This window comes from Diaporthe batatas, assembly GCF_019321695.1.
Source record: "Diaporthe batatas strain CRI 302-4 chromosome Unknown Contig00005, whole genome shotgun sequence".
Taxonomy (NCBI): Eukaryota; Fungi; Ascomycota; class Sordariomycetes; order Diaporthales; family Diaporthaceae; genus Diaporthe; species Diaporthe batatas.
Window position 1 is genome coordinate 484,044 of NW_025408552.1, and position 25,739 is coordinate 509,782.

At 37.0% G+C, this 25,739-nt stretch overlaps 4 protein-coding genes across 4 annotated transcripts; 3 read left to right on the forward strand and 1 right to left on the reverse strand.

Annotated features, from left to right (window-relative positions):
- Positions 1-6,616: 6,616 nt before the first annotated feature.
- Positions 6,617-7,090, forward strand: KVR01_005173 (uncharacterized protein; the record flags this gene model as incomplete). Its single annotated transcript, XM_044789413.1, has 2 exons — positions 6,617-6,812; positions 6,840-7,090. 2 exons carry the CDS (start codon positions 6,617-6,619, stop codon positions 7,088-7,090), a joined length of 447 nt encoding a protein of 148 aa, XP_044645618.1.
- A 946-nt stretch (positions 7,091-8,036) lies between these two features.
- On the forward strand, positions 8,037-10,073 carry KVR01_005222 (uncharacterized protein; the record flags this gene model as incomplete). The annotated part of the gene is made up of 5 exons (XM_044785904.1): positions 8,037-8,485; positions 8,555-8,997; positions 9,058-9,565; positions 9,619-9,752; positions 10,015-10,073. Exons 1-5 carry the CDS (start codon positions 8,163-8,165, stop codon positions 10,071-10,073), a joined length of 1,467 nt encoding a protein of 488 aa, XP_044645667.1. The 5' UTR covers positions 8,037-8,162.
- A 284-nt stretch (positions 10,074-10,357) lies between these two features.
- On the reverse strand, positions 10,358-12,392 carry KVR01_004998 (uncharacterized protein). The gene is made up of 4 exons (XM_044782090.1): positions 12,051-12,392; positions 11,785-11,984; positions 11,550-11,709; positions 10,358-11,459 (listed from the first exon to the last, which is right to left on the reverse strand). The coding sequence occupies exons 1-4, from the start codon at positions 12,298-12,300 to the stop codon at positions 10,738-10,740; spliced, it is 1,332 nt and encodes a 443-aa protein (XP_044645443.1). The 5' UTR covers positions 12,301-12,392; the 3' UTR covers positions 10,358-10,737.
- Positions 12,393-17,165: 4,773 nt separating this feature from the next.
- Positions 17,166-18,039, forward strand: KVR01_005134 (uncharacterized protein; the record flags this gene model as incomplete). The annotated part of the gene is made up of 2 exons (XM_044787837.1): positions 17,166-17,291; positions 17,365-18,039. The coding sequence occupies 2 exons, from the start codon at positions 17,166-17,168 to the stop codon at positions 18,037-18,039; spliced, it is 801 nt and encodes a 266-aa protein (XP_044645579.1).
- Positions 18,040-25,739: the final 7,700 nt, after the last annotated feature.

The following is a 25,739-nucleotide window of genomic DNA, read 5'->3' on the forward strand; positions in this document are numbered from 1 at the left end:
AGCCCGGCCGTGGATGACTCTCTGGCACGCCGGACACATCTCCGGGGCTAGTATGGGCCGCCGGGCGTGCGATGTACAGACCGGGTTCGTGTAGAATTGGGTCGTCATGGGACAAGGGCGCAGCACCTCTGGGGAGGAGTGCCCACAAGTATAGCCGATGAACTCTGAGAAGCACATGTTGAATCCGCGCGTCTTCTGTCAAGAACGTATTGGTTGTCAACGTAATAATCTTTCCTTGCGGGATTAGGGCCCAACGAGGGATACTCGATGTGACCTGAATGTAGAGCGAATCGTTCTTCCAGTGCCGGAGGCTGGGACTGTTCAACGCTGTACCTAGGACCATGTGTCAGTACTTGTCTCTTTGAATTCGTTCCCCGAGAATCCGCCCGATATGGTCGATGCTGTTTCGGTGTCTGGCACTGGATTTCTTTTTTTGACCGACTCGAAGCTTCTGGGCCAACGCAAACCGGATGGCGTGACTCTTTCAGTGGATGGACAGACAAGTCTCAGGTCAGTGAGCAGTGTATGCGTCGTTTGGATGGAGAATATGAAGTAACGTGGAAATAGAGATGAACCTCGAATTGTGAGTCTGACAGGATCTCCGTAGAACACCTCAGGGCGTGGAAAGTCTACAGGTCGTCACAATTCGATGATGTATTTGGTCAGATGCTGACCCTTCAGTAGTGACCCTTCTGAATGCTGCTTCCTGGCACGGAGATATCGAGTGTAGTGACGATCAATATCGGTGGATTTCTATCCAAGCTGGCAGGAGATTCGGCCCGGACTGTTGTGGGAATTTCGTAGAGGCGGTAGATAATTTCAATAACCTGGGCGGTCTTGGTAAGGCTGCGTAGATTTCCTGTTACCAAGTATGCTTCGATCAGCCAAATTTCTTGATGCCTCTTTTTTGGTGGCCTTCCTTTCTGTGCCGCGTTGGAGCCCGGTATCAATGTATGCAGTCGCGGTGATCCATGAGCCGTCTGAGACCCTGATATCAACTTCCTCTATGTTTCACGCTGTTGAGAATCTTTCAGAAGGCAACAACTGTATTCTTGGGCCAAATTCGGCTTTGAATCTGTTCTTTCTCAGATTTGTATCTTGGCGAGACGTCGGAATGCTTCGAAGGGGTTAAGTGGGAAGTAGTAGATGTTTTTGGGGCTTTGCTATTCGTCTGGCTCTACCCAAGCTGGTTATGGATGATGTGAAGAGAGGTTTTGGGGATGAGGTCTCGTAATAGATGAGGGTAGATGGGCTGGTGTTTGTCTCGACTGTATCGTTTCTCGGGACGGCTTTCGAAATTGAGCCACGTTGGGCTTCTTTCCGGCCCAGAAAAGGATCGCGGATGTTGGTGACGTAAGGTAGGAGGTCCTAGGTGGTTACTTGAGGGTTCTGTGGAGGCTGAAGTCAACGTGTTCTCCACGAATTCCGCTATCTGCTGATGGTATTCAGAGATTCCCTGAGACCTGCCGGACCGTATCTCAACAGTCTTCAGGCCCCTCAGTGTCCTTGAGCGGTACTTCTGCGATGAAGCTGGGTGTTAGATGCTTGTATTGATGCGTGTGCTGTCTTTCCGTAAGTGGGTAAGCTGCCTTCTCAGAGTGAGACTCGTCTTCTTGGCTTGCGTGGGCGACCGTGGCCAAGGACAGTCTTGTAGGTATCCTTTGGGGCAAGAGGCGTCGACAAGATGTGTTATGACGGAATATTGAGCTTGGTCAGGTCTTTTAGATGTCTCACGGTGGGTATGCGTCCTCTCTGTGTGGTAACTTCCTGGAAGCCTGGAGGTTCCGTGGATGAAACGGCCGCAGTGGTGCAGAAGCAATGTATGGGTGTCGTACCGTAATCTAGAGGTCTCTAAGGAAGCCTACTCTTAGTGCTTGAAAGTTTCCCAAGTGTCCTCACCTCTGAAATGGCAACCTTTTCTCTCTGAAGATCCAGGACTTACCTGTAGGTAGCGAGTATTTGGAAGGGCAAGGGCGAGCTGTTGTGAGCTGTTGCCCTTTTTTTTTTTTCGGGGGTTGGAAGTCTTTTTTCGCGAGTACTTGGAAGGTCAAGGGTGAGCTGTTGTGAGCTGTTGCCCTTTTTTTCGGGGGTTGGAAGTCTTTTTTCATGAGTACTTGGAAGGTCAAGGGTGAGCTGTTGTGAGCTGTTGCCCTTTTTTCGGGGGTTGGAAGTCTTTTTTCGCGAGTACTTGGAAGGGCAAGGGTGAGCTGTTGCTCTTTTTTCGGGAGTCGAAAAGCTTTTTACGCGTCTCCTTCCACAGGCTGGGAGCACTTATTGTAGATGACGATGGCTCAGGTCAGACGACCAGAAACAAGACGCTTTGGTGCCAGCTGTTTGGCTTCAAGGAAGGAGATGGAGCAGTTCAAATTGTGCCCAAGGAGACTGGTTGAGAGGGATGTTTGATGGCAAAGAAGATGTGGAGGGAATTTGCTTACGGATATGAGCAAAGCGAGCCCAAGTGCAAAGCTTGAGGGGGCCGGGGAGATGACTGTGCATGAAGGGTGGCAACAACAAGGCCACTGGGTCACTTGGTCACTGGGAAGGCAAGTGTGGATGAGAAACCACTCCCTGTGACAGCTTAACGATATCCGGGCTGGCCAGGAGCAGCAGCTCCTGTTATTTTAAGGGGTACTTTGGCTACAGGTATCCCCCCCAAAGCTTGGAACAATCATTACCCTCGAGCAATTGGAACTCGGGAACCCCTCGGAACCCCTCCGAGCAACCAGGAAGGCACAACCCACCATGGTTACAACAGATGATCATCAGTCGAGGAACCCAAAACGAGCCCATAGCCTGAGACCGGAACTTGGTGCCCATATTCCTGCTTCTTCTCTCGAACTACCATCACACTGGACGATGATTAGCACGACAAACAGATGCAGATGGCACACGCAAGAGGGCATGAGGGTGAAGGGCACGAGGGGTCAAGCACAAACACAAGGACGATCAGAACAAACACAAGAACAAGGAGGACAAACAGAAGAGCAAGGAGTACACAAGAGCAATGGGTGTTCAAAGGATGTTAACACTATGAGAACACAAATGGCCTGAGTAAGAGAGGGAAACAAGCAAAACCAGGGCACCAGAAAGGCAAGAGGTGTGAGAACAGGCAGTGGAAAAAGAACTAGGCAGCTACATGAGCACCAGAAACACAGCCAGTATGCAAACAAGAAGACAAGAGGACAAGAAGCAGGCAAAGGTGAGGTGCGAACGCAAAGCAAACAAAGGACACAGGGCAAGAGACGGGTACAAATCAAGAGAAGGGTATAGCAGAGTCGGGGATTTTGAAAAGAGAATAAGCAAGGACAACTGGATGACCAGGGGACCATCACAAATAACAGTACATACAAATCAGCCTCGGAAAGTGAATCCCGGTCAGGAATTAAAGGAAGCCATCAGTGAGAGCGAGCAAGGTCAAGGGTTTCATAAAACTACCCATTTCAATCTATCCCGGAAGTTCATCAAGTCAGACAGCAACACATCAAGAACAAAGGGGCTACATGAGTGCCCAGGTGGTAAGAGAAGGGTAGTGTAATGGGGCACTGTGCTGTAGGTTGGAAGGAAGATGACTTGGGAGCAGGAGGAGCTGGGTACACAGGAACACTACTTGAGTGACTAACGATATGGGTGAATATGGAAGACCTAAAGAGAAGGCATGAAAAGATGGACTGAGGACAGGGCCAAGACTTGGTTCCACCAGCATGCCCGGCTTGTTCAGGTCAGTAGAAGGGAGGTGCAGACAAAACCTATGCTCCATCAGGCCTATGGCTATACAACACGTCGTGTAATATTGTGCATACCGAGCGGCGGATAGAAGAATACTGAGATTCAGCAGACATTGACGAATTATGTGCTAGCAGGAGTGAGATCACGGGATCCTTATTGAGACGATCAAGGTCTACAGGTCTTGAAGAAAGGATGTGCGGCTTGAATTGAGATTTCCCCGGAAGAGTCACCATCACGGTAGCCTCAAGCTTTGTCGACACAGACCTTCAGGCAATGTTTTGTTGATCAGAATGAGCTCATCAGAGAAAAGAAACGAGATCATCCCAACAAAGGACAAAAGACTTGATACTATGATAATCAACTTCCGTGGTTGTACCTTAGGATGGATATTAACCCTACTGAGAAACAGGACGGTCATCATATCATAAAAGATGCCCTTACACTACCTGTTTACATTACCGTCACCAAGTCAGGCTAAGCTAAAGAAGATATCTAGGTAGGCAAGAAGTTCGGTTAATATATTTCATGTCCTCGCAGGGCAATGTAGCACTTTCCCATAGTGCTTGTCGGCATCAGACTATCTAGGCATCGACCTAGGTAGCTTGCGGCTCGCGGCTCGCGGCCCGTGCTGGCTTCAACCTTGGACCGGCGGACGGACTGGCGCGCTGGTCTCGGTATCTCATCTCCTTCTCGTCGCGCGGGTTGTTGGCTGTCTCCGGATCCAGCATGGTCATAGGCTGGAAGGGGCCACGGTTCCGGAACAGGTGGAGGCCTTGGAAGCCACCACAACGACTCTGATGCTGCTGCTGCTGTGGCTGTATGCCTCCCACCTGGAAGGTAGGTGGGCTGGCGGGCTGGCGGGCTGGCGGGCTGACGGGCTGGCGGGCTGACGGTACCGGCCCGAACACCTGAACAGGCAAGGCCCAATGCTATGGCTGCCAGTGCAGAAAGGCGCCTTATATTCACAGACGGGGTTTCAGAGCAGATTGCAAAGTCACTATGAAAAGTCCTGTATGGTAAACTTAAGTGAGCTTATCTTGAAAGATACGTTGTGCCTTGTCCTTCTAGGATACTGTCTATGGATTCCAGCTTAATAGAGGACCTTGAAAAATACAAACAGTCTGTCTATATTCATGTCCTCGGTAGACGGGAAGTACCTGGTATAGATGGTATATTTAGCCGGGCTATGAGAGAAGGGATAGTAAGGCTGTTGGGACTTTTCTGTCGGGAACAGAAGCGAAGCCTGGGGTTCATTAATTTCTGTGTGGTAGGAAGGTCTATGTGGAAGAGAGAGATGTAATTTTGATGTTGGACAAGCTGATCCTGATTTGACACGGGGCTGCACGTGACATCAGATCCTCAATTTCAGTGCATACATGTACTAATCCAGTATGATCAATACCCATGTACACATATTATAGACACACCTCTACTGGAGTCTTTTCCCGCACCCTGGAACTTTGAGCCACCTCCAGACTTGGCTCTCCAATAGGCAAAGGAGGACGGCTGGTGGGCGGGGATGGAAGTTGAGGGTGGCAAACGTGGCAAACGCCGGCCATAGAGGTGACGGAAGTGATAGGGGCAGAGGAGGATGCCAAGGCTGTCAAGCATGACGGATACTAGGAGATAATGTAAGTAACGTTGCCAGAGAAGCTGTGCCTCCCAAACATGCTAATTAAATCATCTTTCTGTATGTCAAGATCAGCGCCATTCCGAAATTGAGGCTTCCAATGCCGTGCAACAAGGAAACCCCACAGGTACTGTCTCAGCCACAAGCATTACCCGCGCCGACATTTGGATGAAGGGGATGGCATTTATCTTCCGGGTAGCTTCTTTTGTCTTATACTTATCTTGGCACTTTGCTTTTCCCAAAAAGCTTACTCACTCTTGGTGATCCTCCTTCGAGATGCTGTTGTCCGATGGAACAGCTATGCTCCACGTGAACAGCCTTAGTAACCACAGGATCAATCCAGGCTGAGATACTAGGCTGACGGATGATCATCATGGCATCCTCTAGCAGAATGACGGTGTGAGATGAGTGGTTATGAGCCATATGAATGACCGTGGCGTGTCTTGCAGTGGGAACTTTTGGCAGGAAATCGGTGTGACGAATGAGTAGTTATGAGCCATAGCTGATTTTGCGTATCAGCAAAGCCCTCATTATGGTCGCAGAGTCTTGCCTCTTGGAACCTGTTCCTTCAAGTTATTCGACACAGCCCAACAGAGAAATAACCCCAAGTCGGGGTTAGACTCTTCTTGCAATTGTGAGGCCATCCTGCGTTAGTAGCCCGAGAACTGTACGCATGTTGTGTTCAACATATATAAACATGCAGGGACAAGCTCAGTACCTAAGTACTGTTCAACCTCAGATAAGTCCCCCCAATGGCACACATTCAGGCTTCTAGTTGCCCAGGCTCGAGATCCTGTTGGGTACGAATCGCTGTCCCATCCAGGTTTTGTCTTTTTTGCCTACTCAACCTTAGTTGACAGAGTTCTATGACGACCTCTGAGAATGCGATGATCAACCCAAGACTTCCTACGGCGCATGTATGCAAGTCCATAGCCCGCTTCCTCAACACCATCAAGTATGATGACTACAGACTCACCCGCGAAGATGGCGTCTGGGGCTTGCGAGAGGTCCACGCCAAGACAGCCGAGGACTTCACCCAGCCCCTGGCCCGAGACCCGAGAGACACTCATGGATGTTCACGCAGCGCGATCCCGACCACCTGTCGCACCATCTCATCCTGGGTGGTATACTAGCACTGCTGGCCATACGTGCTGCGCGGCGTTCAGGTTGATGTCACCGTCTGGCAGTCTGTCATTGACGTGCTCGACAACGAGACTAGCTCCTGCCCCTTCCGCGAACACCTCCACTCTCCTGGCCGGCATGCTCGTGGGACGACCACCTAACCACCCCTTCTGGAAGCTGATGCAGATGCACCTGTCGAGACTGCTGGCGCAAATTAGCACTTCCTGTGAGTTCAGCATCAAGCCATCGACTATCTACTACTACGAGGGCTGCTGGGTCGAGAAGCACATAATCCAGGGCTGGCACGGCGCTGATGGTTACCTCATGGTCTTGTGTCGACTGACTTCACTCAGCGCTGCAGTGGCGGGAACCCTTTTGCTAAGATCGGGATGGCCCGACAATCGTGTATTGCTCTCAGAGATTTCCACGGTCATGGCGCAAATCACCGGGATCGTGGCCCTCCCGAACGACCTCTTCGCCTTCTACAAGCAGTTCGACCAGGTCCAGCTCAACCTAATGTCCAACCTTAGTGTCTTCGAAGACATAACGATGGAGCAGACACTGAAGCGGCTCACAGACAAGGACGCGGCGGTACTCCAGCCGATTAGGTAGTGGGTTCGTGCAAGGTTACATGACCTGGCATTTTTGCGAGCGACGTGATCGCATGAAGGAGGTCGACCACACAGCTGCCTCGCCGGAACTTGGCCTCGCCGGGAAGAGGTTCCGAGACTTTGCATTTTCGGTCGGGCTGGTGCCTCTGAAGCAATTGAGTCTGCTCATGGCTCAACGATTGTCGGAGATTGAATCCAGTGGCGAGGGGACGCAAGCGTGCAGGATTTCAGCAGAAGACCACCCGTCGATTCAACTTTGGAGGAAAGGATGGCACTCCGGTATAATCTCGTGGAAAGGGAAGATAGCATCTCACCTCTCCAGAGCTATCATATAACGCCCTATCGAACCCCGGTACACTGACCCGGGATCTGGAATACCTCAATTTCTCCTCTGTCAGCACGAATGTATGAAAGCGAACAACTGCCCCAAAGCGCCCGCATGGCAGTGAGTCTGGTAAGAAGCACATCTTGCAAGAGACTCAGACAGCACGTTGTACAGGAAGATTTGATATTTCTTGAGCTTTGTCACTGCTTGCTGTCTGAGCACTGTTTGCGACAACGGGGACAATTTAATTGTATGATTTTGCTTCGCTTTCGACTTTTTCCATTCCGCATTTTCCTCTTTCGTTTTGGGCTTTTACCCGCATGCAAGTTACTGCACTATTCTGCTGGGGAATGTCAGCACTACTATCAAAATCGTGGACCCATGCAAATGCCGGTCAACCCAGCGAGCCTAGGCTTACAAAAAGCCTGCAATTATAGTCTACATGAGGCAAGGATCATTGATTGTGGTGAGACACGATAAGCTGGTTGCAGCAGCACAACAAACACAGCCAACCAGCGACATTCTAAGATGACCATTGCAACGGTGATTCATAGAATATGTGTCCCCGCCCTGGGTCGGATTTTGTCTGATTCTTGGCCGCAAGCTCTCCGAGTCCGAGGTCCGACTGCAATCAGTCAATGCGAAATCGCATTCTGAGAGCAGTCTTATATCGCCACACTCCAACATTTTGCCTGGTCGTGAAGCTCAAAGCTCTTTTTATTCTTGTCTCATCTCACATGCAGTCACCATGGATGTCTTCGAGAAGTCCACTTTCGCCGGCGGCCCGGCTATCATTGACTCGGCCAGCGAGCTCTCCGCCGACCAGCGGGATATGCAGCGCATGGGGAAGAAGCAAGATTTCAAGCGGAATTTCAGTTGGTTCAGCAGCATTGCTTTCACTTCGTGCACGATGGGTACCTGGGAATTTGTATTCGTCAACAACTTCCAGAGTCTCGTCGACGGCGGCAGGGCAGGCATGTTCTGGAGCTACTGCTGGGTGATACTGGGCCAGTTCTTCATTGTCCTGTCTCTGGCGGAAATGGCGTCCATGGCCCCAACAGCAGGCGGACAGTCAGTCTTTCTAGTCAGGGAGGAAGGATGATATGTATGAGGTCCAATGGTCTGCTAACTTGACTACAGGTACCATTGGGTATCGGAATTTGCGCCCAAGTCTATCCAGAAAATTTCAAGTTATGCATCCGGATGGCTCAGTGCCCTGTGCTGGCAGTCTTTCGCCGCTGCCGACTGTATCTTCACCGCCCAGCTAGTGATGGCTGTTGTGTCAATTGGGGATCCAGAATTCTCCCCCGAGCTGTGGCAGACAAGTCTCCTAGCCATGCTGATAGGTGTCTTTGTCGCCTCGCTCAACATTTGGTGCTCAAATAGGCTACCTATCATCGAGAACTTCTTCGTGTTCCTCCACATTGCCTGCGTCGTTATTGTGATGGTCACACTAGGAGAAACAACCCAGAAGACTTCAGCTAGGGCGGTGTTCCTGGAGGTAAAGGACTATGGCGGTAATTATCCGACTTTGGGTATGGCTGTTATGGTCGGGCAGGTTGCCGCCATGTTCAATGTCTGCGGTATGTAAGCCACCATCCATGGATTCTAGCCAGAATGTGTATATGCTGATGAAACTGCAGCATCTGATGCTGTGGCTCATATATCGGAGGAAGTCAAAGATGCCAGCATTATCGCCCCACGAGCAATGTTCTGGTCCTTTGCGCTGAACATCCCCATCGCCTTCGCCATCATGGTGATGTCTGCATTCGCCATCCCGGACGTCACAGTCGCAACGACAGAGTTCGCATTCCCGTTCCTGTCGATCCTGGACAGCAGCAGCCTGTCGACCGCCGGGGCCCAGGCCATCACCTCTCTGATGGTGGTCCTGCTTTTCATGATCGCCGTGTCGACGTTCACCTCGACCTCCCGGCAGTGCTGGGCTTTCGCGCGCGACCAGGGACTCCCAGCATCCGACTGGCTGCGCCGTGTCGATCCAGCGCTCAATGTCCCCCGCAATACGTGTCTGCTGACATTGGGCGACATCATCATCTTGTGCCTGGTCTACGTTGGCAGCAGTGTCGCCTTCAATGCTATATTATCCATAGGAATCGTCTCTCTTATGGGAACTTATGGCCTGTCTACGGCCTTGTCTTGTACCGCCGGCTGCGCTGGCCTGAGACGTTGCCGCCGGCGCGGTGGAGTCTGGGACGCTGGGGTGTCTTGGTAAATGCGATTGGAGTGAGTTATGCCGCCTTTGCATTCTTTTGGTGCTTCTGGCCGATTTATTACTCTCCCACACCAGAGACAATGAACTGGGCGGTGGTCATGTTTGGCGGTGTCATGTTACTGGCTGTGGTGGCATACTTCGCAAGGGGTCGAAAGTTGTACAAAGGCCCAGTGGCCACTTGTGATGGTAGGCGGATCGATTGAGATGCGGAAGACTACTTTTTCACCTGAATCACGACTTATATTCGTTGGTATCTTTCCAATTAATATCCATTTATTTTCCCAACAAACGAGGACCTCTAATGCTCGTCGCCACGTCGTATCCAGCGCAGATATATCACCCTGGGATGTCTTACTTGGGGATTCTATAGGGTTCCGCACGTCTCAAGTCCTACCTCTTCAGTTAATTTCGCTGTGTCCGAATACATGAGGCTATGGTAAGTTATTCTCAACCAGTATATCGGTGTGGCAGGTAGAGAGACCTTCTGCGTGCTCACAAGCGAAGGACGAACATCATGATTCCGCACTATGCTCACGATAACTGTCATCACGTACAAAGTTTTGACTTCCACTGCAAGGAATGAGGTACCTTCTCGTCCTGACTAGCACCTTGTATAGCAGATTTTCTTGAGAAGCCCTTGGAATGCTGTGGGAATATCATTTCTACATATGTAACCACGATCGTGGTTCATTGACAGACATTTCCAACTCTCTGCAGTGACAGAAATCGCCACCGTATTCAGTACTCTTAAGTCCGAGAACCTTCCAAGGTTGGCGTTTCGAGGTGGAGAGAGGCCAACAACAACTTCTCCTCGGAATGTATTCCGTCTCCAATGTCCACCCCCGGCCCTTTTTCTTTTATTTTCCTTCCCTATGAACCTGGTCACATTGACCGTAGCAAACAATGCTTTTGAGAAGGCGCAGTGAAGATTGAAAAGCAAACCGGATATCAAACAAAAAACATTGCCAGTGCCGTAAGCAGGCTTACTTGGGAAATCAAAGTACCTGGGTAGCGTAAAGATGAACAAAAATCCGAAATCGCTCAAAATGGCCATGCCCTCTTCATGCACATGCCCATGTCTTTTGCCAGCCATCTAGGACGAGGGAGTCTCAATCTCGTAAAAGCCGTGGCCAAAATTGAGGACATTCCAATGGGCAACATCTCTGGTGGCAACAGCGTCCTTAACGCTGTCATGTCCCTCCCTGCCGGTTTGGATGTCCTTGCCGATGCGCTCCTTCGTCAATGTCTTCAGGGAAAATCGACCAGAACCACCCCTGCCCTTCCTCTTGGGCTTCTCAGCGGGCTTCTCAGCTGGCTTCTGATGACCTGGCTGTTTCTGAGTCCTCACCGTCTGGCCGGAGTTGGTTTCTGCCGGAACACTCTGCTCCTTCGCCGCAGCCTCTTGGAGCAGTTTCTCCGCAAGTTCCTTTTGCCTGGCAGCCTCTTCGCGGGCCTCTTTCTCCAGCTTCATTACAGGAGACGCCTCCACCAGGAAAGTATCGACAATCTTGGCGTGAATCCAGCGAAGGCAGGTCAGGTCATTCTGGCCGGAATGGGCGACCACGATAGTGTCCGGTCCAACAAAGTTCCAGAGGGCTCGCCTAGCGGCTGCAATGCCCAGCAGACAGTCACCCTTCGACTTGGCCTGCATCATCTGCTTAAAAGTGACGCCAGAGAAGCGAGTGTTGTAGTTGAGGATTTTCTCATCGGGGAAGACCAGCTGGTCGACAAGCACCTCGGCGGTGAAGTAATCGACGGCGCTGACTCGGATGCAAATAGACTCGTTGCGAATGCTGGTTCCCATCTCACAATCAACTGATCTACAGTCAGTGAGATCTTCTCGATTTGTTTGCGCCAAGCACTGGAGTGTTGGCATTGATGCAGGGTTGCAGCATGGTGACTCACTCGCCACTGCCCGGCGGACAGCAGATCCAGGCGCTTCAGCAGGAGTACGATGGTACCGATACTGGCCTTCCAGTTCTCCTGGCTTGTATTCAACAACCTCATGATCGTCGGCAGTCGTGCACGGCTGGTTCCATGCACCGCCACCGCAACAGCCCCAAGTCTAGGACAGAGGCACGAAATGTGTCAGCAAGGGAGATGCAGGCTAAAAGGCCGCAGAGGGGGACTGAAAACTCACGCGACCATTGAAGTGTCCGCTGTGGTACCTGCAGTCCTTCTTGGATCCGTTCTTGGATCCGTTCGCAGGAGGCTGTTTGGAACGGCCGCCGCGACTGGCCGCGTTGCCAACGGCGTCCGTGGACGAAGATGCGACAACAGCACCGCTGCCTTGCTTTGGCTCTCCATCGAGGGTATGCTTGAACGCCTTCTTGAAGACGACTGCCAAGTAGGTTAGAAAGATGGAGTATACCTTTGGAGGCATGGTGCATTGCCTGAGGGACTCACATTTGTGGCATCTCGCGCACTTCTTCTTCTGACCAAGCTCGAACTGTGTCAAGGGTTGCACCACGTAACCAGCCTTCTCCAGCGTCTCACTGCTGTGCACCAGCTTCTGGAGCCGCTTCATGTAGGCATCCTGGGTCTGACCTGGGTCGAGGACGAGGGCGCCAGAGGCAGATATCTTGACTGGGATGAAGGCAGGCGCAGCCACAGCTGGCGAGCCATCGCGATGGGGTGAGGCAATCAGTGGCTCCATTGGGGCTGCAAAACCATTGCAGGCTTGCAGGGTGTGAGTGTGGGTGTTGAAGGGAAGGTGTGGTGGTGATCAGTGCGATGTTGCAAGTTCAGAATGGCCTGGGAGTTTCAAGGTGGACCTAGAAGAGGGCGGCGGGCCAGGGCAGGGGAGGGCTCAAACGAGTTTGGTCGATTTTACGGCAGCTTGCACCAGGCACGTATCATCTAAGGAGGCCACAGGCAGCATGCAAACCGAAACAGTCACACAGCTAAATTCACCTTGACTTCCAACCAGCCCTTCCAAAACTTCTGTTTGACTGCTTCTGTTGCGACCTCGGCCGTTGACCTCAGCCGCCCCCACGCGCATGAAAGTTTAATTAATAAGCGATCTGAACGAGCGTCGCTCGCAGTTCCCTAGAGCCTCATCCTCGCGCCAAGCAATAATTGTTTCCTGAATCCATCAAATAAGTCAACCCTGGGAAGCTCATTGTAGCATTGCAAAACTTGTGAACAACTGCTCATATGCAACGACTCAAAGTCCAAAACAGCCAAGTGGTTGAACCCTAGTGAGTGATGTGCTTAGAATGGCACAAACGTATTCTGAACACTTCAGCATTCATTGCTTTACCCTTGAGGTGCTTTGACTGATCATGTGAATTTGCACTGCAAATACAGGCGTATGCCAAACGGGAGCAAGGCTATGAAGCAGGCCGTCTGTTGAGGCAGGCCAGTCAATGCATAAAGCGCCTACACTTCCAAGGTTATTACAGCCAAGCCGCATTCCAATTAGTTATAGGTTTTTAGGGTATTTCCAGCGGCCTTTTCTTGTCACAAGACAAGTTCTTTAGGGAATGACAGGTAGAATTCGAACATCACAAAAGCAGCTTACTCATGGACAAATATTTTCCACACTCCTTGACCCCAAGCCTCAAGTGCCTGCTTTGAAGAAGCTTCATACCTAGGAGGCGGTCTTGTCTCTATAGGAGCAGCCACTGGCCCCCGGATGCTAGGCTCGATTATCTGGAGCCGAGAGGCTGCACAATGCGCTTGTCGAATCTTGGTTGACAATCAGCCCATTTTGTTAGACGCAGGCGTGCGGCGGGGCAATGGCTGAAGGGTTTGACAGAGCCAGCGGGGTGTGACCGACTGGAACTGGGTGTCTGTTTAGCGAAGGCATTCAGTAAGCGTGTGCCTTCCGTGCCCGCTTAACATAGAAAGGGGTTGTAAGCCATACATATGCACATTTGCAGCCAACTGGCCAAGTGCCAAGCAACCTGGTCATGCTGAGAGAGTGGGCAGCCGTCTGTTCTGCTCTCTTCTTGTCTACTTCCTCCTCGGTCAAGTATCTTTCGTACCATGGACTCCCTTGAGGCCTTTGAAAGAGGCCGAGATCTTCCTCCGGAGGCCCTCGGCCCGCCCATCAATCCGTTCAAATGACGATAACCCCCCTCAGAATTGATCCTTCATTTGCCCATGTCTGGCAGGGGTTCAACCGCTCAGATGTCTTCTTCCTGGATGACAGAATCGTGGTTAAAGCCCAGCAGCAGTATCACGTTCCCAGTGTTTCCTTACCGGGAGATCGTTTTCTCCTAGACCTCGGGCTCGCGAACTTTGAGGGCACGCAGCTTGAGCGACAGGTCTTCACTAAGCTGCGATCTTCGCCACATCCTAACTTAGTTCGTTGTCTTCATATGAGCGGAGATGATACTGCAGACCATATGGAGGGTGTGATGTTCTTTGAGAGGCTTGATCCATTGAGCCCAGCCTGGGCTAAGTCGAGTCCGGCCTCTCGACGTCGCTGGGCAATTGAGCTCGCTTCTGTATTTTCGCATTTGGAGCTCCTGGGGCTCATACCTTTGAAAACATACGTCCGTGACCTTGCGATCGACAAGTAAGCCACTACATTGCACAACTTACACCTCACATTAACCTTAGCACCCTCCTATATTTTTTCTGGTATTCATGCATGCTTGATAGCGCATTCACACACTGATTGCACTGGAGGTCTATCGACCTATCGTGGGCGACTAACTCGAAGTTATAGGGATGGCCGGCTCAAGCTGACTGGGTTCGGCGCATCGCCACGCCATTTTGATGCAGAGACAAGGCAAGGAGAAAGCACGGAAGACTACCATCATGAGCGCATCCGGAGCAACGAGGGCGCGCGAGAATTTCAAGGAGTTGCACACCAACGCCTTGCGTCCTGTCTGCACTATATCCTCACCGGTGTCGACCCGGACGAGCAAGCTCGGGATATAGGCCACGCACGTCACAGCCGGGAAGATCGAATCCAGTGGCGCGAAAAGGTTCGGCGCGGCGAGTACCCTATCTCCGCTGGCGCGGAGCCCATCGCGGATATACTCCATGATGCCTGGAGTCTGAACACCGTCACAGGGCCTGAAGTTACATCTTTCGCAGCGGTGGAACAGAAGGTTCGGGATGCCCTTGGCCCCTTGAGTATTGATGACGAAGAGGATTTACACCTAGACGATGAGGATGACTTCGGAATCCTTGAGGAGAAATGCCGTGCGTGGCTTAGAGTACAAGAGCGAGAGCCAAGGTGGTTGGGACATCGGGAGTATGAAGAAGCAGTCAGAGAGGCCATTGCCGACTTCAATGCTTCAGTTATAAGGAAAGGCGCTGCATGATCCTTCGAGCTCAACCTCCTGTGGTAGTAAGACTTGATACTACTAAATGGGCACCACGAATCGAACTCAACAGTTTTAATCTGCGGCCAACCCGCCGGCAGCTAAATGATGGATGTTTTCATCATCATGGGATGCAACACGGTGGGAACGTGGGAACTGGTTGGTCGAGCTTTGACGTTTCCGTGAATACAGCAAGTTTTAACTTGAGAGACCACCAAGACCGTTAAAAGAACCGCATATTTACACGAATATGTGGCGAGAGCTCCCCAAAGAAAGAAGTTGGCTGCGTTGTCAGGATTGAGGAATGGCTCCAGAGACGGAAAAAAAACACGTACTTACATATTCCGAAGTAAAATTGATAACAAGAGCAACTGTGATTATCAGATTTCCACAAGACTCAACTTCTCGTCTGAATCATGTTGTATTTTTGGAAAAGATGGTAACGGGCGTCTGGCCTCAGCTCATGATCGTGAAGCAGGCGGGGGGTCCACCGCAAAGGGCGGTCTGGACATGCCCCTTTTCATAGGAAGCAGAGGAACAATCAAAGTAACAGACAACATCCTTATTCGAGACGAAACAGCCCTCAGAGGTGGCAGGACCTTGAGAACCATTGAAAAATTCCTTGAATCAGAGGCAATGGACCTGCCCCATATTTTTAGCTTAAGCATTTATCCGCTTATAAATACTATGGCAAGATTCCGAACATCCCGCTGTCCTTTGCCAAGCATTGGCAACTCGTGAATTTCTACACGCCATGTGGTTCCACCGATGGAGAATTACAAGTACTTTTTATCAACGACGGAATTTTAACTTTTCGTATGTTGTACTATGACCAGGTCGCTATGTTCTGGCTTAATAATATCATGTGTGGGCCCGGTTCGGCTTTAGGGACCATTCTACCCTCCGACAAAGTGATCCATAAGTTAAGGTAACCTCCCTACATCTAAATTACCCCTTAATTCAAACCACTTTTTCTATTAAAACACATACTATTTATAAATACCTATTTCTCTATACACTAATTTTTATAATATATATAATAATTTAATAATAATAAAAATAATATATATATATATATTAATTAATAATTTTAAATTATATTCTTAATTAAATTTATATAAAAAAATAAAAGAAATTATATTAAAAATAATTAATTATTTATAATTATTAACTAAGTTTAATAAAAATTTATTATAATTATTATATTAATACTTTTTTATAAAAATAAATTAATTTAAATATAAATTTAATTAAAAACTTTTAAATTTTTAAAAATAAAAAATATTATTATATTATTATATTATTATTAAATAAAAATATATAAAATTATTAATATTAATAGAAGTATTTTATTTATAAATTTTTATAAATTTATATATTATTATAAAATTAAAAAGTATTATTTTATTTATAAAAATTATTTAATTAATATAAAAACTATTTTAAACTTTTTAAAATTTTATATATTTTATTTAAAATATAAATAATATTATTTGTAATATTAATATAAAACTATTATTATATATATATATATATATAAGTTATTATTAATATAATATTTTATATAATATTATAATAATATTAATAAATATTTAAAATTAAAATAAATTTTTATAAATATTTAAATATTTAAATATATTTAATAAAATATTTTAAAATTATATTAATTTTAAATTAATCTATTCTAATTTTTATTTTATATAAATTTAATATTTAATATTTAAAAATAATATAATATAAATAATTTTAATTTTATATATTATTTATATTTATAAATATTTATATACTTTTTAAGATATTTTTTAATTTTATTTAACTTTTATAATTCTAAGTCTATATTAGTAGATAAAAGTAAGTATATTATAGTATAATTAGGTAATTTAAATTAGGGGGTGGTCCGGATGTAGGTGGATCACCTTATTAGTAATATACCTGCGCACCTTCCTTGTTCACCAGTACGCCTAGTCAAGTAGTAATCCACAATGAATAAGGTTTCGGGACCGGCTGTTGCACCGATTGAATCGTTTTAGCTCCCGTGTGATGAAAGACCGGACACAACCCGGGGCAGATGTGATGAGCCAAAGTGAGAGTCAAAGTTACAAGTATATATAATATAGGCAGGACCAAGCTACAAGAAGTATTGTTTTGACCACACGCTTCCACTGTTCACCAACTAAGACTTCCCGTCGTTGAACACAGAAAAACTTCCCATCACTCATAAAACAATCAATCTTCCGCCATGACCAAGTCTCACAACACCAGTGTCCCAGGTTTGCCCCTGCTGGGAAAAGTCGCAATCGTCACTGGGGCCGCTCGCGGAATCGGCGCAGAGATTGCGTATAAGCTCGCTTCAGACGGTGCCTCTGTAAGTTCAAATATATGCCCCCTCCCTCCCCACCGAGATGCACTACAAACAGAGGTTCTGAAATCATCTTTAGGTGTTTCTTGGCTACACCTCTGATTCTAGCGCCGTCAAGGTCGCAGATGTCATCAAGAGAATCCAGGCCTTGCCACATGAGCCAAAGGCGCACGCCATCAAGGCCAACCTTGGCCAGCTCGACGGGCCTGACAACTTCGTTGCCCAGTTGAAGAGTCTGAGCGGCGGTGAGCCCAAGGTTGACATCCTCGTCAACAATGCCGGTGTCACCTCAATCACACCTTTGGCCGAGATCACCTCGAAGCAATACGATGAAGTCTTCAACGTGAACGTCAGGGGGTTGCTGCTTCTGACAGTGGCTATTCGGCCGTTCATCCAGCCCCGCGGCCGCATCATCAATCTCTCATCCGTGGCGGCGCGCGCCACACTGTCCGCCTCCTGCATCTACTCAGCTTCCAAGGCGGCAGTTGAGGGTTTCACGAGGGCCTGGGCTGCTGAAATCGGCGGCAACGGCACGACTGTGAATGCCGTGTCGCCAGGTCCTGTCCCCTCTGACATGATGGAAACTTCCCTGGACAAGCAGATTCTTCAGTATATCAAGTCCCAGACGGCGATCGAGAACCGTATCGCGACTGAGCAAGAGATTCCGAACATTGTGGCATGGCTAGCCTCGCCTGCGTCGAGTTGGGTTACTGGTCAATGCATTAATGCTACTGGAGGTTTCCAGATGATTTAAACAGCTACACACATGGCTGATGCATTATTTAGACATAGAATTTCAGAGTATTAGCAGTGTCATTACAATTTCTCGGTGCTACTTCTCCTCATCTCCTTGGTTTTCTCAGGATCCCTTGATTCAAAGCCATACACTGACACAGTAGTAAATGCCAGCTTGAATTTCCAGCTTCAAACTTTCTCTAAGTGCTTATTTATTCATCTCCCGTCCTTAAATATACATCAAAGTTCTATTATCACTACAATTTAGTGATTACTACCTCCTCCCCATGTATGGTTCTGAAGACCTCCCAGGTGGGAGTTGTGACCGCATCGTTGAAATCAACAACACCAACCCTTTGGTAACTATTTTCCTCAATCCTAGTTAGCACCAGGATATTCCGATCTCGCTTTCCGTTATCCAATAGGTATGTATGTATATAGCACGGTGTATATAATTAGCTAGTATAGTTTATCTATAATATTATCTATATTAAAAGCTATTAAAGGTAGAATTAACGTTATTCTAATATACTTAAATATCTTATATAAAATAATTATATTAAGTTATTATATAACTTTATTATTACTATAATTTATTTTATTAATAATTTTATTAATATATAATTTTACTTTTATTTTATATATATTTAAGATTTAATATTTTAAAAAATATAATATTTATTAATAGGTTTATTTATATATAAAAAGTAATTAAGTTAAGTGGTATATATTTATATTAATTAAAAGTTTATTTAATTAAATATAAAATATTTAATTAAATTAATTAAATTTATTAACTAAACTTAATTTATATATAAATATAAACTTACTAATTTTCTAACTTTACTTATAGTAATTAATTTATTATAACTTACTATTTTTATTTTAATACCTTTTAATCTTTTAAAATCTTCCTTCCTTTTATTTAATTAAAAGTTTTATTTATTAATAAAGTAATTTTTAATTAAATTATTAAATTACTTAAAATTATTATTAAGTATATAATTATAATTTACTTAATTTAAACATTTTAAAAACGTTTAAAATTAATATTTTATAAATTACTTAAATTATTTCAATTTAAATTATTTTAATAAATAAAATTAAGTTTAAATTACTTAATTATTTATTAAACTATTTATTAAATAGTTATTAATTATAATTATATTTAATTAATTAATCTTTTTAATAGTTTTTTATAATTAATAAAATACTTTAAATTAACGTTTTTAATTATTTAATTATTAATTACTTAATTATTAATTACTTATTAAGTTATTATTAATTATTTATTAATTATAATTAATTAATTAATTAATTTATAATTATTAATTAATTTAATTAATCCTTTTAATAATTTTCTTTTCTTTTATAACTTAATTAATTAAAGTACTTTAATATATATTAAGTAAACTTCCTTTAATTAAAATAGTAATTATTAAAATTATAATTATATAATTATTTAAATAAAAGTTTAATTAATTAATTAAATAAATTAATATACTAAATATACTTTAAGAAGTTATTATTAATATAGTTAATTATAATTATATTATTATTAAATATAAAGTTATTTATTAATAGTTTAAGTAAGGTTTAATTATAGCTTACTTTATTAATTAAGTAGCTATATATTCCTCTTTATAAATATTACTAATATATTTCTTTAACTTAATTTTTAACTTAAACTTCTTTTTATAATATAGATAGGAGTGTTAATATATACTTATAGTAGCTATAAATAATTTTATTTTTAAAGAGGACTTAGGACTATAGTAATTATAATATTAGAGTGCTTCTACTTAAATATTATAAGAGAGAAAAAGAAGTTAAGGGTGTAAAAGTCGCTAAATTAATTATTTAAGTAATATAGGGTAGGTTAGTAAGGTAGTCTACTAAATATATTAGTTAGTAAGTAGTTAAATAAAGGTTAGTAAATAAGTAATTAAGTATTAATTTAAGGGTTTTAAAGGTAAGCTTAAATTATTAATTTATAAAAAAAAGAGAAAGTTATTATAAAAATATATAAAAGTTATTTATTTAATTAATTAATTAAATAATATAAAATAAGTTAGTAAGGCGTTAAATAGGTTATTAAATAGAGTAATATATATATAATTAAATATTAGTTTAAAAGTATCTTAATATATTAACTTAAAAGAAGTATATAAAGTTATTATTTATTATAAAGGTTTAATTAGTTTAAAAGTTATATTAGTATAGATTATTATATATATATATATAAAGAGTGGTTTAATTAATTAAGTTAAATTATATAGGAGGGAGGAAGCTAGGCCTAAAGAGCTAGCTGCAAGTCCCTCACTATAGTCTACTAATTAGAGTTATATAACCTAAACTATCTACTAGTTATAATTACCTCTATTCCTATATATTAAATATAAAGACTAAATTTTACTATAAAAGTATAGTAAATAATTAATTTATAATAAATTTATTATTAAATAATAGTTTATTATAAATTTATAATAAATTTATAAACTATTATAATAAATACTTAAAGTATTTATTTTTAATATAATAAAATTAATTTTTATAATATAAAAGTTTATAAAATAAAATAAGTAATATAATATTATTAAAAACTATAATTTTATTATAAAATTATTTATAATATAATATTAAATTTAATAATTAAAAATTTTATTATTTTAAGTTAATTAATATAATTAATAAAATTAATAAAAAATTTAAAATATAATATTTATAAAGTTAAAAGAATAAAATAATTAAAATTATAAGTTTCTTTTAAATTAAAATCTATAAATTTAAAAATTATATTAATTATTAAATAAATTTCTTTTAAACTTATAAAATTTAATTTTTAATTATAAAATATATAAAGATTATTATAATTATAAAAGGTATTATTTTTAAATTATTAATAAATTTAATAATAATATTAAAAGTTAAAATTATTTAAAAAATAATAAAATTAATAATAAATATTTAATTTTATTAATATTAACTTTAAGCTTTATAATTTCAATTTATAAGAATATAAATAATTTAAATTAAAATATAAAAAAGTAAATTATAGTTTAAAATTTAAGAAATAAATAATATAAATTATTAATTTAATATATAAATTAATATATTATATTTTAAGAAAACTTTTAGAATAATATAAATTTATAATAAAAATATAGATAATTATAATTAAATAATATATTAAAAATAAAAATATATATAAAAATATTTTTAAATTATTATAAAGTTTAAAGAATATTATACTTTAAGTAAATTAATAAGAAATTATTATAATAAAACTATTTAATAAGGAATAATAAAGGTAAAATAATTTATTATTTAGGTTTATAATTTATTATAAGTTTTATAAAAATATTATTAATATAAATAATTATATTTAAATAAATATAAAAGTAAAAATTATAAATAAAAGCTTTATATATTATAATATTAAAACTTTTCTTAAAAGAGTTATAAATTTTAAATATATAAAATAAATTTATAAAACTATAAAAGGAGTATAAATAATTATTTATAATAGCTTAAAAATTATAATAATAAAAGAATATTTATATTATTAAGAAAGGAATTTTAATTGATAAAATATAAATAAATTATATAAATTTTATATAAATTAAAAATATAATTAATTTAAAATAAAAATCTATTAATTTATATAAGGTATATATTAAGAATTATACTTTTATAAATTATTATTATATTTTTTTAAAAGTTTTAAAAGTTTTAAGAAAAATAAAATTATTAAAAAAGTATATAAATTTTTAAAAATAATATAAATTTATAAATAAAGATTTAAATTATAAAAAGCTTAAAGTTAAAATTTAAATTAAAATATTATAACTTTTAAAAGGAATTAATTAAAGAAATTAAAAATAACTTTTAAAGTATTATATAGTTAATATAAAAATAAAGAAGCTTTTATTATAAATATAAAAATATTTTTAAAATATTTAATTATATTAAATTTAATAAATATAATATTAATTATAAATAATTATAAAAGCTATTTAATTTAAAATTAATTATATATAATAATTATTTATAAATAAATAATTAATAACTTTTATTATAATATATAATATAATATTAATTTATATTAAAATTTTATTTTATAAATAAAAATATTATTTTATATTTAAAGATTTTAATTATATTAATATTTTAAAATAATTTTAAAAGGTATTTTTAAAATAATAAAATAAATTTAATTATATTAAAAATAAGATAAAATAATCTTTTATAAATTTATAAATATTTATAAATAATATATTATTAAATATTTAAATTATAAATTAAAGATTATATTTAATATTTAAAGGAAAAATATATAATATTTATTAAAAAATTATTAATAAGTAAAGCTTTTATAATATAAATAATTTAAATATTTTAAATTTAAAGTATTAAAATATTTAATAAATATTTTTAAAGTATAAATTTATAAATTAATAATAATTAAGTATAAAGTATATATTTTAATTAAGATTATAAAGTAAATTTATTATTTACTAAAAGAAATTTTAAATAAAAGGTAAAAATAATATTAAATTTTATAACTATAAGTTAAAAATTTATAATTATAATTTATAATTATTATTTATATATAAAGTTTTAAATATATATAGAATTATTATATAATAAGTTGAAATAATAAAATAATATTTAAAATATTTAAATTTTTTTAAAATAATAGAATTTTAATATAATATAAAATTAAAATTATTAAATATAATAATAAAATATTTAATTAAAAATAAATTATTAAAAACTATTTTAAATTAAAATATATTAAAATTCAGTTTTTATATTTAATATATAAATATAAAACAATAAAGTAAAGTATTTAAAGGGTATAATTAAATAAAAGATATAAATTTTATAAATAAGTTTAAAACTCTTAACTTTCTTTTAATTAAAAATTAAATAAATAATTATTTATTTTAATAATTAAATATTATTTTATAATTTAAATTAATAAATATTATATTATTAATTTTTCTTTATTATTATTAAAAGGTAAAAATTTTAATATTAAATTTAAAATTTAATTAAATTTATTTAAAATATTTAACTATAAAGTTTATATAATAATTATAAATATTTAACTTAAAAGAAAAGATATTAATATTTAAAATTATAAGTTTAAATTAATTATTTTATAAAATATTAATTATTAAATATTTATTAAATATAAATTCCTTTTATTAAAAATAATTAATATATAAAATATAATTTTAATAAATATTAAATATTTAATAATAATTAAAAGGTTTTATTAATAAACTTCTTATTATAAATATTAAATAACTAATAAATTAAATAAAAAAATATACTCTTAAATAATAATAAAATATTAAAATTAAAAAAGATTTTCTTAAAATTAAAAATCTAAAAACCTAATAAAGAAAGAATTTAAAAATATAAAGAAAATAAAAATATATAACTTAAAATAAATTAATAAACTAACCTTTATATAAATATTAAATTTATATTACTCTTTATACTATTTTAATTACTATTATTAATACTGCTAATATATATTATATAAATATAATTAAATAAAAGAAATTCTATTAATTATTAAATCTTTAATAAATTTATTATAATAAATTATATTTATAATTAAAATAAAAGTAATATTTATAATAAAGTTAAATAATAATATTTTAATAAAGTTTAAATTAAAAGATATTTATATTAAAAATAAAAATATTAAAAAGTAACTTTTAAAACTATTAAAATAATATAAAAATTTAATAAACTATTTATTTAATAATTTATTTAAATAAACTAAAATTAATTATTTATAAAGTTATATTAAAATAAAATTTTAAACTAAACTTTAAAAGAATACTTATATAATAGAAAATAAATCTTAAATTATATATAAATATATATTTATAAATTTAATAAATATAATATTTTAAAAATATAAAATATAACTTATTATTAAAAAATTAATAAATATAAAAATAAATATAAAAATTTATATTATAATTTTAATAAAATAATTATTATTATTATTAAATTTAATTTTAAGTTAATTTAATATAATATAATAAATATATTTATTTATATTTTAATTAATTAAAATATTTTATAAAAATACCTTATAATTATAAAAAAGAATATTATTTTAATATTTAATAAGGTATTATATAAACTATAAATTTTATTATTATTATAATAAAAAATTTATAAAAATACTTATTAAATTTAAATATTAATAAATACTATATAAACTCTACTATTATAAAAATAATATTTTAATCTTCTTTTATATTAATAATATTATTATAATATATTAAAAGAATTAATAAAATAAATTAATAAATTTATTTAATAACTTTAAAAAATATAAAATTAATAAAAGGAATTTAATTTAATAATTCCTAAATATAAAAATTTATAAAACCATTTAAATTACTAAATTTAATTAACTTAAACTATATATATAAAAAAATTATTAAAATAACTAATAAAAGAAATGTTTTCTATAAAATTCTATAATAACTAAAAACTAAAATTATAAATTAATATTATAAAATTTATTAAAATTAACTTATATTAATAAAAATTAAATTTATATTATTTATTATAATATCTATAAAATTAAATATTATATTTATTATATTAAAGTTTATATAATTCTTTATAAATTTAAATTAAAAATATTAAAATATTATAAATTAAATATTCCTTTATCTTAAAAATATTAAATACTTTACTCTTTACTTTATAAATATAAATAATTTTATAATAATAAGTAACTCTTTCTTTATTAATAATACTATAAATTAAAAAGTTTTAAATATTTATAATAAAGTTATTTAAAGAAATAATTAAAAAAACTAATAAATAAAATATAATTATAATATTAATAATTAAAATAAAACTTTTATTTTAATATAAATAATAAAAGAAATATTATTTATAAATAATTTTTAAAACTATTAATAAATTTAAATAAAAAATTAAAATTAAATATAATAATATATAAATTATAAATTTAATAAATTTTAAAATTACTTAATTTAAAATAAAATTATAATATATAAATATTTATAACTATTAATTATAATAAAAGATTTAAAATAATACTATTAATATAAAATATATTTTATTAATATAGATAATAATAAATAGATTAATTAAAGCTTTACTAATTAAAAATAAAATAGATTTCTTTAATAATTAAATTTAAAAATATTAATAACTAATAAAAACTAAAACCTATTAAAAGATTTTATAAAGTATAAATAAAAGTAGTAGAAGAAAGTTAAATTCTAATCTATTATAATATACTAATTTAAAAATATATTAAATATAAAGACTAAAGTTTATTATAAAAGTATAATAAATAATTAATTTATAATAAATTTATTATTAAATAATAGTTTATTATAAATTTATAATAGATTTATAAACTATTATAATAAATACTTAAAGTATTTATTTTTAATATAATAAAACTAACCTTTATAATATAGGAAGTTTATAAGATAAAATAAGTAATATAATATTATTAAAAACTATAATTTTACTATAAAATTACTTATAATATAGTATTAAATTTAATACTATAAGTTAATTTATTTAATAAAAAAGTTAAAAATAATTATATATAATAAATATAATTATAATTATATAGTTTTATATATTTTAAAGACTATATAATTATAATTTAATTTTTATAATAAAGTTTTAAAT